The sequence below is a fragment of the Furipterus horrens genome, unplaced genomic scaffold (genome assembly GCF_987537825.1).
Source record: "Furipterus horrens unplaced genomic scaffold, mFurHor1.1.pri manual_scaffold_12, whole genome shotgun sequence".
In the NCBI taxonomy this organism is placed as follows: domain Eukaryota; kingdom Metazoa; phylum Chordata; class Mammalia; order Chiroptera; family Furipteridae; genus Furipterus; species Furipterus horrens.
Window position 1 is genome coordinate 74,035,528 of NW_028327182.1, and position 14,318 is coordinate 74,049,845.

General features: G+C 33.5%; 1 protein-coding gene across 1 annotated transcript in view; it reads right to left on the bottom strand.

The window, feature by feature from the left end:
• Window positions 1-3,504: 3,504 nt before the first annotated feature.
• The window catches only part of HOOK3 (hook microtubule tethering protein 3), a 73,077-nt gene continuing 62,263 nt past the window's right edge, over window positions 3,505-14,318 (bottom strand). The window contains exons 17-22 of the mRNA XM_090257970.1: window positions 11,819-11,853; window positions 11,081-11,163; window positions 9,990-10,090; window positions 8,553-8,657; window positions 8,316-8,387; window positions 3,505-5,006 (exon numbers count right to left, since the gene is read on the bottom strand). Of these exons, the coding sequence (XP_090114096.1) occupies window positions 4,866-5,006; window positions 8,316-8,387; window positions 8,553-8,657; window positions 9,990-10,090; window positions 11,081-11,163; window positions 11,819-11,853 (537 nt within the window). The 3' untranslated portion in view covers window positions 3,505-4,865. The remainder of the gene's footprint in view (window positions 5,007-8,315; window positions 8,388-8,552; window positions 8,658-9,989; window positions 10,091-11,080; window positions 11,164-11,818; window positions 11,854-14,318) is intronic.

Consider the following 14,318-nt stretch of genomic DNA (forward strand, 5'->3'; position numbering starts at 1 on the left):
ACTCTCTAGGAAAGAAGTTGCCTTAACAGAGGCTCTGTTACTTTCTCAGATTTCTATGCTCTCTTCTATACGGCATACAAACTTATCTTACAGAACATTATTGGAAAATGTTAGAAAACAGAAAAATACTGTAAAGAAACATAATTGCTGAAAGATAATTGTTAGAAAACATTTATAGGTCTCCCACAATTGCCAAAACTCATATACTTGCCATAACTATGTTCAGGCCTCTAGTTTTTCAATAACTAATGTCCCTTCTCTCCCATTTTAAGTGCAATGTGAAAAATCCAAGTGTACTTAGAGATAACATTAAATATACATTTCATACATTTTTATATTAAAAAGATAATACACGTGAATTGGACTGATAAAAGGCTGTTTAAAAAGGACATAATCAGTATATACTTCCCAAGAACATAATCAGTGATGTGAAAGAGATGGATGCCATCACATCTGTGCTGTCCTTGATTTTATAAAAAGGAAGCTAAATATCAATGCTTCCGTGATTTAAGGGAATGGGGAAGGGGTAGAAATTAGCTGTGTTAGTAACAAATTACTTCATGGTTTTTAGGCTTCTTAGAAATGAATATTTACTGCAAAACTTTAGACCCTAATATTATTGTGCTCAAATCAGACAATAAAACCTTTTTAGAAGTTTCAATAAAAGGAACTTACACCAATTATTATTAAATATGCTTTATAGAAAGTAAAAAATTGGGTGAGGGATACATTAAGAAGAGCCTTCCTCATATAAAAATTTCATGATATAAAATATTAAAATCATCATAGTTAGAAAGAATAAGCTCTGAAACTGCTCTCTAAGTGTAATGAAACTGGGCTGTACAACTACAAAATAAGCTGCCAAGCTGACAGTGGGAAACTATAGGAAAAGAGATGATCGCTATTGAATGGAAAACCCTTTTAACTTATAAAAAGGAAAAAATAAAAAACATGCTGGAATAATTTTCGACGTTTCTGGTATCCCATTTTAATTTCGTTGAATGCAGTCTTTCATCCTACTTTGGGATATCGCATAGGCTTCACTGTTAAGAAGTACAAATGCTACATCAGTTCCACAGCCATTTCTAGGGAAAGGGTCTCTTCATAATACAAGGCTAAGAAGTCAAAATATCCTTCCACAGTTTAATGAACAGACAACAAAACACATTTTGTTTTAATGTTGTTGTTTTGCCTTTAGCTTTCAAAAGCAAGATGCCAGGTACTTGGCTCTCACTGTAGGATCACAGATGTTCTGATCCACATGTCTGTGAACTAGCTGGGTTTGTACTAGCTGTTGATGGTGGACACTTTTTCAGATAAATCTCACCTGTTCCATCTGAGGATAATTGTAACATTTCTGGAGTCTCAGATCTGGACAACTGGAGATTAAATGCACAAAGTTAAGATAATTTCAAAAACTTAGATTTTTGTTTTGAGATAATTCTTATACTGATATAAAGATTTTCCGGTTTTTAACATGGTGTTATCTTTAAAGGAGGAAGGCTTATCTGAGCGCAAGAGACACTCAAAAATATTTTGCGTCATTGGTGAACAAGACTGGACAAAACTGTTATTAAAAAGGAGATGTGTAGCACATAAATAAAAAGTCTTTTCTTCAACTTAGCTTTCACTTACAAATTACCGCTGATCTATTTGGACAGCATGAATTTTCATGCCTTTGTGAAAACTAATGAAATATATAGGCTTATGTCTCTGGCTGGATAACAGCTGGCTTAATTTTGTACAATTAAGCTTTTATTATATAAACAAAACAATAAAACCTCAACCAAATTACCGGCAATATTTCCTTTTATAATCTAAGCATCCCATTAAAACAATTTTACCAGGCTGGGGCTATCTAATAGCAATAATTCAATCCTGATCAATTTTGGAACATGAGTCCTTTATTTAGGAACTTCTTTTCTAGGTTATTAGTAAGTAGACAAACTATAAAAAGATATGATTGAAATTTGGAAGTTCTTTTAAGTACAACTATATTATTTATTCTCTTTTTAGACGTAGTAAACTACAATATTTGCTGTTTGTTTTTTCCCATTACGAACTTCTTAAATACACACTGCAGAATATAAATGTTATGCTTTATTATTCCTTAGTTACTTACTTTGTGTTTTCTTACTCTATAGCTGAAGGAAAACAGCAAATAAGCTTTTTGTTTTTAAGAATTCGGGCACTAGGCTAATGGATCACCTCAGCCTAACACAGTAACACTGTACTTACTCCATCGCTGAGGCCAGGACTAGCTCCACTGTCCAAGCAAACTGTGTCATGAAGTGACTGTATCTAAGGAGTTTGTGAAAATACAGCACAGCATAGCTCACATCTAGATAAAGCACCCAATGTCTTTTACCTTCCAGATAGAAGACCATGCATCATCATAGACCTCCTGAGAAATTATTAATCATTACAGAAGAAGTATAAATTTCATAAATCCTGCCCAAAGCTGGACAAGAGAAACAGGGTTGTCACTGTTATAGCTAAATTTTATTCCTGCTTTCTTTTTAAACATCACAGAATGTTAGTAATATAAATTCTTCTATATAATGAAAGTAATATACTAAATTTTAAAGGTACAGTAAGGGAGAGTGAAATTTATGAATGTAAAATACCAAAATAATAGCATGCAACAGATGCTGAAGAAAAATAAGAAGTAAAACATCCTTCAAAAAGGCTGGCACCTTCCCAACCCATTTAGAGAACTATCTGAGCTGGTGGTGGGTCAGAGACCAGGACTGGGGCAGGAAACATGCAGGAAGTAAAATGAAAACCTCATATCTTATGATATATAACCCTTTTAATAAATAGCTCAGACTCTTTTCTGTTCATCTACCTTATTCTGTGGGTATAATTTCCCAATTATTTTAATTTTTCCAAGGTTAGTGTTCACACACACTTTCAAAACTGTTGGACCCAAATGTGATTTGTAAAACGAGGACTGGGAGTAAGAACGCCCTAGATAGTTTCTGATCTTTCATTATCAAAACCTTTTATGTTGATTCAGTCTGCTTAGCCTCCTGAAACCCCACAATGCATTCTACTCACGTGATTCTCTCCATTATTACTAATTCTTCCTGCTTTTGGTCATTTCAGGCAGAAGCATTCACACTGTGCTTAGATTTCTGTACTTAATGTAAAAATTACCACAATGCACGAAGTCATTTCTGTGTATATCCTAATACTTTCTTCAAGTATGATTTCTGAGGACAAATGAAAACACTACTAATTTTTAGGTCAATTTTCTTATAAAAATGGAAGTAAGAATTTAAAATCAAACATTTGAATATAGTTTCTGAAAATTCTCAATTACATTTAGCTTGATTCAAAGTTACTAATTTGTATTTAATATCCAGAACTAAATGAAACCTGAACTTCTACACAGCAAGTACATGAAATAAAATTCTCTTATTAGGTGACCTATCTAAAAACAAAAACAAATAAAAAATTCACCTAATTCAAGTAATTTTTTGCTTTAAAAAAATGGGCTATGGTACAAGAAAAAAGGCTGGAAGGGAACTTAAATATCATTGGGGGCCAAATACTTAAGTCAATATGTAAAGTCAGGCAGAGGCATTTCATTCTCAAATAAATGATATTTTACATTATATAGCACCTTATATAGTCAAAGTGCTTTAGAATCATTATTACTTGACAACCATTCATCAATGTAAATAAACATGGTTTACAATCAATCAGTCAACAAATCTAAACACTTTGATGCAACCAAATACCTAAGAGAATCTGTTCAGTAGCAAATTCTTAGACTAATACATAGAATTAAGAAAAAATGTAAAAAGAGGCCTATCGTAACATCCCATATAAGAAATCACTTATTGATCTTAATGACTGATATTAAGATGGTAAGTATTAGGAATTATTGACACACAGAAGTGTTTATATTAACGAATAAGTAAAACAATGAGATGCAAGTCAACAAGGAAGTTGCCCATAAGGTACTGCTACCTATTACTTGTAAGTATATGAAAAATAGGTCTCTAGATGCAATTGAAACTATTAGTATCAGCCACACTGCCAGAATTTGATCCTCAGTTACTGTGATATTCCAAAACAAGAAAAAATTAATGCACTGCCTGATTTTCTCCTTGTCTATAATTTCCCCCCAACAACCTAACCAATGCATTCACTTCTGCCAGCAACAAGAGAGCAGGAAATAATAAAATTTTATGTATTTATGTTTTAAAAATAGTTTCCAAATCTTCGAACAAATTTAATTTCCTATAAAACAATATGAAAACTAATTTTTCCCTCTAAATAATTGTATCAGGTGCCTTAGGTAAGATCTGATCAGCACCTCTGCCAATGTATTTATGTCTTTGCAAAAAGTGCACTTGCCAACCATTCATTTTTATATAGCAAATACGCTAGTTATTTGAAGTACATTTGGAAAACAACTGAAAACACAGATTAATACCTCATAAAAAGATTAATTCCCTTTAAACAAGACATTCTTGTAAAGCATGGTAACACGGAGGCACAATAAAGAATATAAATTGTATATCAATTATTGGCAGAAAATCTAATTCATTACAAAGCCTACACCATTGGAGAAAGGACGTTTTCATACAAAGAAAAGTACTACACTATTACACACCACTTTTAATTGGGCATTTAACATTTTTTTGGCACATTAAAAGAAACTGAAAGGACTACAGAATAAACGACCAAGAAACTAAAACATTATAGATCCAGAGAGAAAGTCCTCAAATGAGAAACAACTAATTAACATAACGTAGAGACAAAAAATAAGCTGGTTGAATTTCCTGAAATGGTGTTATGTGTAACAGAAGTATGTTTGAATGCAGGGTGTTTTTTCTAATAGCAAGACTTGTCTACCTTGCTGTGGCTGGTTGAACATGGCCGGGGTAAGATCTTCTTGTGCTGGTTGCTTGTCTTTGCCTAGCCAGAAACGACTGCCCTGAACCTGTACTAGCAAGTCTATCTTCGGCCGCCTTTTTATGCAGAGTCATTCCCTATAGCACATAAGAAAAGAAGGTAATCAATGAAAAAATAGTGGAACATACTCTCACAATAGACAATTTCATCATGCAGATTTTGTTACATTGCATCATAAAGTACAACTAGGAATGTTAATTCTGCTCATTATAGATTAAAATTTTATAGACATTTCAATTCCAACAATTAGGTACAAATTTTCCTTTGGAAAAATTAAGGCTTAATTTTCTGAATTGACAATAACCAAAACAACAGACAAGAGAGAGAGATTTTTGGACTAAAGTACCCATCCTCAATCATACATACTTCCCTTTCAAATCAAACATATGAAGTGATTTTTGAAGGGAAAAAAAGTGCAATTGATTGGTACCCTGTTTCCCTGAAAATAAGACATCCCCCGAAAATAAGACCTAGTGCAATTTTTTTCAAGCTTAGAAATATAAGGCCTCCCCTGAAAAGAAGACCTAGCAGCAGTCATTGCTACAGCTCCCCCCAAATTCTTGATGGAATTCAGAGTTTGGCTGGTTATGCTGATGTTTGTGATGACATGACTACAGTATATTAATAAATGTTGACTTTTTCTTCAACAATAAATGTGAATTCTTGTTCATGGAAAAATAAGACATCTCCTGAAAATAAGACCTTGCGCGTCTTTAGGAGCAAAAATTAATATAAGACACTGTCTTATTTTCAGGGAAACACGGTAGCAGTTGATTCATAAGGGGTTGTGGAAATCACAGGGCATATCTAAAATGGAAAACCACCAATATACTTGCTGTTTCTTAAGGTGGAAAGGCACACTAGGTATCATACATACCACCATGCTGTTTTTCTTCACTTCAGGCAGACTTGCATTTTCAAACAAATTAAGAAAAGTTCCTGGCAGCCCAAAACAAGAGGGACCAATAGGGAGCAGGGGGTCTTTCTTGAAGACAGGAGGATGGCTTACTAGCTTAGAAGGGAGAGGAGCCATAATTGCTGGACCCAAGCACCTTAACAGGAGGGAAGTAACCTCTGGGGGCACATTTTCTAAACACGGAGGAATAACCACAATGACCAACCTAAGAGTAGATCAAGAAAAAAGTGGTTTTGGTACTCAGTTAATAAGCCAGTGAGGCACTCTCGCCACCAGACAAACATTAAGCACTGAGAGTGGCTGTGTAATCTCACCAGTGACTGCATACAAGTAAACTGATGGAGACAGTGGAAGGCAGCAAGGGAGAAATGAGCCATTGGGAGTTAGGAGGAGAGTCAGACAGACAGCCAAGTTATGTGAAAAGACACACAGCCTTCCCAGAATGTACTGGACAAACTGGCACAGAAAACAGAAGATTAAAACGTAAGTCTTCCTATCACTAGTTAGCCTCTAGGAAAAACACTGGTCATGCCTTTGCATTTTTAATAGATTTGCAGTCTATCATATGTACCTAAATACATTAACACATTCTTCCATTCTGCCTATAAGAAAATCCTGAACAAGTTTTCCACTCAATTTGAAATCAAAGTATTAAAGGATTTGAATAAAACTAACAAATATCTATTGGTAATCTATATTTATTAACTTGGCTACACATATTAACAATTATATTTTATTTAAAATATACTATTAAAAAATTTTTAAATAAAAATAAAATGTACTATTTTTTCACTTTCACATTCCAAGCAACTTATTCAAATTCTTCATACACTTTCAAGACCTCAGTACACACCCCAACGCCATCCTCTGAGATACTGCACACCTTTGCCAACACCTGTCATCCTCACTCCATTTCGGGTGAGTGAGATGCAGAATTCCTGAATATATGTGTGAAGCTGTTACTGGCTATGTTATCTGAATATAACTGGTGTGAGTCTACCCAGAGTTATTCCTTCATTCTCTGAATAGCTGAAAATTAGGACTATTCTTTAATACTGTATCACAGGATAAATAAATTTAGTCCCATAAGAATTAAGAATCACAGTATGTGCAGTCATAAAAATCAATTGAGAATATGAAGTGACTAGTAAGGATTGAGGGGCAGAACTCCAAGATGGCCCTTACTAACTTTAAGAAGGATAAAGAGGAAACAGAATAGGTGGAATCAAGACTAGTTCCCCAAGGACTTCCTTAAATATAGTTTTTTTTCTATTAAAACAATTTTTCTTTTATTTATTGATTTTAGAGAGGGAGAGGGAGAAGTAAAGAGGGAGAGGGAGGGAGAGGGGGAGAGAGAGAGAGAAAAGGAGAGCAAGAGGGCTGTTCCACTTATTTATGCATTCACTGGTTGACTCCTGTATGTGCCCTGACCAGGTATTAAACCTGCAACCTTGGCATATCAGGACGATGCTCTCAGGGCTCTATGTTCTTACTTTAATTTTCAAGAAACCTATACTTGTTAACAGCAATAGTATTCTAAAGCCAATGATTTTCTCTCATTTTTTAAAAATTGTGAAAAAATCTTAAATATGTAGTTTTAACCAAGGCAAATATAAATGTGGACGTCATGAAATTGCATAAATTTTTGACAAAGATTAAATCACAGAATTAGGAAGCCTGGGCACTAACCTTTAAGACATAGTATCAATTATAACAGTAAAATGGAAACAATGGTATTGTGCCAAGTAACACAACTATAGGATTGAAGAGGGCTGAAGAAAGGAATCTGGCTTAATTCCCTATCTTGGGCAACTAACAGGCAGAAGTGGTCTTACTGGGAAAAAGGACAAAGAAGAAAAAGATGACAAAAAGTCTAGGAAAAAATACTGAAGAAAGTACAGCATCCTTCAAAATCCACAGCTATTCATATTCAGAAAACCTTATTGAAGCCCAGAATGTTGATGAGCATTTATTTTCCCCTGCAATACATTTACAGTTTTTGTGTGCATGTGGTAAAAAATCCAATTTCAAAACTTCCAGTCATTCAGGGTCTAACCATAAACATTTCCAAACCCTTTGAGATAGTTAAACTACACTCAGTGTCTAAGTACCACTCCTGTGAAGATACTGAAATAGTCTCACAAAATAAAAGCAACTACAGCAGTATTTAGATATTATTAAAGTCCCTTTCCCCTAGAAGAAAACGGTTCTGAGAGACAGAAATCACTCTCATGTATCCTTCTATTCACTAGGGATAATGATGTGTCTAAAACGCCCTAACCATGCGTATTATGATGGTTCTCATATCTGCTTTTCAGTCCTAAGGTCAGCATTAGGATTTTGTTAGTGTATGTTAGGACAGCAATTAGTTTTAGATCCATTTGGTAGAATTACTTCTACACTAAAGGGCATGTAATAAATATTACATATTCACAGAACTTTGCAAGGTTTTGAAGTGTTATTTTCTTACCATATTGTACCAGGCACTAACAATACATTTCTCCTCCATCTCTCTTTGACTCTTTGTCTTCTCATATTCTTTCTAAAAAACAAGCATATGTAAACAAGTAAAGATGAAAAGCAAATCAATATCAATAAAAGTCACAATTAATACTTTAAATTAATGGAGACAAGGGCATATAACAAGTCTTCCAGAAAAAAAAAAGAATCAAAAATCAAATATCCTATGTATAGTACAGTGAACTACCTCTAATGAATGGAATTGTCGATCCCGTTCCTGAAGCTGGTTTTTAAGAGCTTGTATTTCTGGTGCTGCTCCTTGATTCTGTTTAGGATCTAAAGTACGGATAACCTGTGAAGAGTAATAAAGAAAAAAATCTTAAGTCTCAAACTGAAAGAATGTAATATCTAAGGAAGCACTTATTAAAAATAAAAAAGATAAACCTTATGAAAATGAAACCTATCTTACAAGGATTTGAATGTATGAAGTAATATTCAATTACTATAACTTTTAATTATATAAGACTTTTTAATTATGTAAAATAATCAGTTATAAGAAGTCACCATCACTTAAAATTAATAAACTCTACTGCAGCAAACACTACTGACAGCTGTTGACTCTTTCCTTTTCCTCTGACTGGACTCGGTTAGCCCTTTGCCTCCGATCAGATGTGTACTTAGAAAGAGGGTCCTGATGGTTTAAAAAGCCTGACATTGTGAGCCATCTCCTCTTCTGCCAGCTGCGTGGTTTATGCATGGGCATGCGATGCAATTCTAGCTGGCCAACTAGTGGTCTTCTGGGAAAGGTCTTTTTGCTTTTTGGCCCAATACTTTTACTATAAAAAATGACCACACCTTTAGAAAACTTTGAAAAAGCAGAACAATAAAAACCCACTTCCTTTAACACATATTTACCAATCACTGCACTTCATTTGATTTCTGTAAACACACACACACACACACACACACACACCACATTTGCTTGTTTGGGGGACTATTCTAAAGCAATTTGCAGACCTCATACACATAACCCTTAAACACTCAAAATGCATCTCCTTTGACTAAGAACATTCTCCTACACAATCACAATAAGTTTATCATCTGTAAGACAATTAATACCTATACAAATCATCACTACTTGATCCAAATCCGCATTTCCACAGATGTCCCCAAAACATCTTTTCTAACTGCCCTTGTGTCCCAATCCCAGATCAAAGATTTACGTATTACATTTAGTCCTTAGATCCCTTTGGGCTTTTAAAAATTGTAATAGCCTCTTGTGTTCCCCCACATTAATGCCTATTTCTTTTTCAAAACACAGTCTTTTATCCCAAATTCTGCATTTATCAGACAACTTCCTGAAAGTGTTATTTAACTTATTACAATAACCTCATTTTCCCTGGGAACTGAGTTAGGTCTAGAAGATTGCTTAGATTCAGGTTAAATATTATTGGCAATGATACTCCATCAGAAGGCACAAGATGTTGGTAATCCGACCATTAGTACAGGTCATTCTGATTACTAGTTAAGGTGGTGACTGCCACTTATTTCCTATATAAAGGTACATTTTCTTCTTGTTCTTCTGATTCTCTGCATGAGAAGTCAGTGTACCTGCATTTCATTTTGAGAAGTCAGTGAAACGTGATCAGAAAGTGAAGTGAGATGCCCACAAATACATACTTACACTTTTAGCTTTCTCTAAGTATTTCTTATATCGTTCTTCCATTTGTTTCATTTCCTCTTCTTTCTTTCGTAGAGCTTCTTGTAATTCTTCAATTTTTAAGGCTGCAGGTGAGACAGTAAAAATAAATTTTTAATTGTAACTTTAAAATTATTTCAACTAATAGTAAGTAGTTAATAGTTTTGAGAGATTGATCTGTTCCTATAATTCATTTTAAAAAAATAATTCATAATTCTTTTTATAAAAAGCTTTTCTTATAAAGAAAAACTCCAGTATGAAAATGCTTAAATATCCATTGATGGATGAATGGGTATACAAAATGTGGTATACACATGCAATCAAATATTATTCAGCCTTCATTCTGATGCATGCTACAAAATGGAGATGTTATGCTAAGTAAAAATGAAAGATATTATGCTAAGTGAAATAAGCCAGACACAAAAGGACAAAGAGTATTATGTTTCTACTTAAATGAATGGAAATACATAAAATAGTCAAATTCACAGAGACAGAAAGTAGAATAGTTGTTAATAGGGGCCAGGGGGTACAGAGTTTCAGTTTGCGATGATGAAAAAGTCCTGGAGATGATGGTAGTTGCACAACATCACTATACTGGATAGTTGAGTAATTACTTGTGGTTGCACAACAATGTGAATATACTTAATGCCATTGAACTGTATACCTAAAATGGTTAAAATAGTCATTTTTATGTTATGTATATTTTATCAATAAAAAAAGGTAAAAGCTGTGTCTTGCTCCAACTTCCACACAAAAGAATTAATCAAATCAAGCTACCTATGTGTGAAAATTTCAAGAGAAGTAAAAGTCTGACTGACTTTACATTCAACTACATATGAAAATAACTAATGTCGTAAGATATTCATTAGCATCCATTGTTAAGGAAAGCACAAATATAATCAGAAATTTAAGAAATATTGTGATGATTATATATTCTTTTAAAAAATAAAGTAAATCCTTTAATGGTTAAAATATGTAATAGGGCCTATTCCCAAAACAAGCAATTTTATATAAACTAACACTAGGATAAAGTCAGGCTAACCAGTTTAAAACTATGCTTATTGGGAAAAACTCACAGCTGTTGTTAAATCTTGGTTCAAGGTCTTCAATAATGGCTCTCTTCTTCTGCAATTCATTATTGGCTTCATGCAGCTTCTCTCTGTAACAAAATATATAACACTGTGTCACCCACCACTATTTTGCATTTTTTCACTTGAAATGAAAAATCTAAGTATTTTATTTTTGGAATATATTTGCATAACACAGAATGCCATAAAACAAAGATGAAAAGACTAATCCAACATGAATTTAATTAATAGATTTTAAAAAGTTAAAAAATAGAGACAAAATCTCAAGAGTTTAAAATGTCACTTCTTTTACATCAATCTGCACAAGAGGGTACAAAGAACTTAATGATCTTCATTTCTTCCCTAGGAATAAGGATATTTTAAAAATTAAGTTTAAAACTTTGCAGAAGTTTAGAGTGCAAAATCTTATTGCAAAAAAACGAGTTCTAAAATTAAGAACAGAAAGATCTAGAGTGTCTCAAACTCCTAACTATGGTTATAAGGACTATCATGAAGTTACAAAACCCATTACTTTCATTTGAAAAGAATTCTAAAGCAGACGTTGTTTTGATTTGAGAATCTGGGGTGGAGATGACCATTTAGACACTATTAATATATGCCTTATAATGTTCCATATCTTCCAGGGACACCCAAGTCATTGTCTGGACACTCTGTAACCACATAATATTAAATACTTATGCTTTACCAAATAATATAATAATGAACCTCAATAGCTTTTATACTTACAGATGTTCTTCAAGTTTCTTTTTTAGAAGAACTGACTGAAAATAGAAAATAAAAATACTTTATTACTTAACATTTTTACAACTAATAATTATTTTCTAAAAATTAAGAGCATAGTAGTAACTAACTCTGAATGAACCCTCAGTAATTTCTCTGGTCAAAGAGCTCAAAACACACAATGTACCCAAGTTTATTTCATTTTATAAGGGACAGAGCAGGCTATACGTGACAGCAATTGGTATAAAATACCCAATAACTGCACATCTGAATTCTCTATTTATAGTCAGGGAAATGAATAAAAGTCACTTATGTAGAGACCTAATATTCCTGGACTCTTGATGCAGGTAGAATGCTAAAAATAACTTTCCATAAGACACTTTTTACATTGTTTTCCATGCATCATGATAAAGTCTGGAATCAATTTCCTTAAGTACTTATGACTTAATCAGTAATTTGCAAATGTGCACAGGTTACAAATAATTTATGTGATGGTATGGGAATATGAAGGATTATATCTACAGAGAATTTAGTATGCTAGAGAATGCAGCTTTGACTGGGTATTTTTAGAAGTCTCCTGAAAAGTAGGAGAACAGAACTGACCTAAAAATCATAAATAGTGGCACTATATAGGACCACTAGGTTTCATACCTAAATCTAACACTTGTAAGGTGCATATAATTAGTGAATTCCATAAACCATTTCATTTTGAGATAGTTATATAATTAATTCAGTGAAACCCAATTAATATAGGCATATTAAACAAATTATTCAATCAATCAATTACAGTGATGAGGAGAAAAAACTCCACACACTAAGTTCTTCGATTTTCAGTCACCTTATTTGATAATGATTACTGTAACTATTATTTAAGATCAAGAACATTTCAAATTCATTTCTTTGCTCAGCACGTTAACTATAGCTAGATCAGTGGACCACGAAGACCTCTATCACTGCTTCCCCCAAATACAAAAAATAAGATAATAACCCTATTAACTACCAATCATGTTTGTTCCTTCTTGAGTATACAGGGCAAAATGAAAATACTTTAATTTTGCACTTATGTTTTGATCAGGCTCTGCAAAATTAATTTTAACTGAGATAATACTTAATAAAATAATGATTCAATGAGTGGTTAATATGCCAGGCACTTCACTAAAGCATGTCATATACATTGTCTCATGTTAACCTCAGAACACTGAGTAATATTAGGCCATCCCACAGTTGAAAAAGGTGAGACTGGGGAGACATTCAGTAGTTTTCAAGTGACAGATATCCTTTAAGTAAAGCACATAAACCTGTAAGGAAAGTTATATTGGTATGTTCATTCTGCATAAAATTCTTTTAAATTTTTAATACCATCAACTATGATGGCAGATAATATATAAATAATAAAGTTGCTCAATAAATAGAAATGAATAGGAAGCCATACTTACAATAGCCTTGAGCAGAAACCATGCCAAGAGACAGAGAGGACATATTAGTATGAAGCAAACACAGCAGCCAATAGAAGGAACGATTTAGTAATTCATGAACAGAAGTAAAAGATAGGCATTTTTTTTCAAAAATGTACATTTTTCTTTCTTCTATGGTCTCCTCATCCTGTCATGTTCTCTGGAGTTTTATACACTGTGGCTAGCTCAAATTATCCATATGACTGGATATAACAATGCTTTTCTGCTTCCATGCTAAAAATAAATGACATAAAAATAATAATAAAAATGTGCAAACCATCCTACTCTAACTTAAGGTTACTGAAAGGACTGTGCTTTGGGTAACAGAAATAAGTAGAAATTATGTTGTTCTTCAGAGGGGACCAATTCCATTTGGCAGGTGGTTCTATGTACTACATATTCCTGAGGTGCAACGCTGTGGGTTAGTGAAAGAGAGAATATAAAAACATCAAAAGTCTGCTGGGGGAAAGAACCACATACCCTGTACCACACTATTTCTTTAAACCATTTTGAGGCATACCATCAGAATAACAAAAGTTTCCAACTGAATATTTCCTATATGTGGAAAAGAGTTCTGAAAGAATCTCTAAGAATTCAGAGGAAGACATCTCGTGAGCATCTGGACAGTCAAACAAACGGACCAATTTGTATAAATAGTACTTTATAGGACTTGCATTTCAGTTCTGAAATATGCTCTCTAAAAGTAATGGCAAACAGCATATTTAAATTTGGTTACCACAGTAATACTTAACCAGGCTATGCAAAATTATTTTTTACAGAATATATTTCTTCAGGTATATTTTAATATAAGAGAATCACATACAAAGGTTATTGCTACAGCACTAAGGCTGAGTTGATACTGATGTGTCACAGTCTTTACTTTCCATGTACCACAGGCCCATCCCCTCTCAACCACAGCTAAACAACAAAAAGGACGTCAAACTTTCAAGGGTCAAAATTAAGTTTACATTTCCCTCAGTGTGAGAGACCCAGAGCTTTCACTGAACTAAGAAATGTTACCCACTTAGGCTCATCTCTAAGGTCCTCTTACT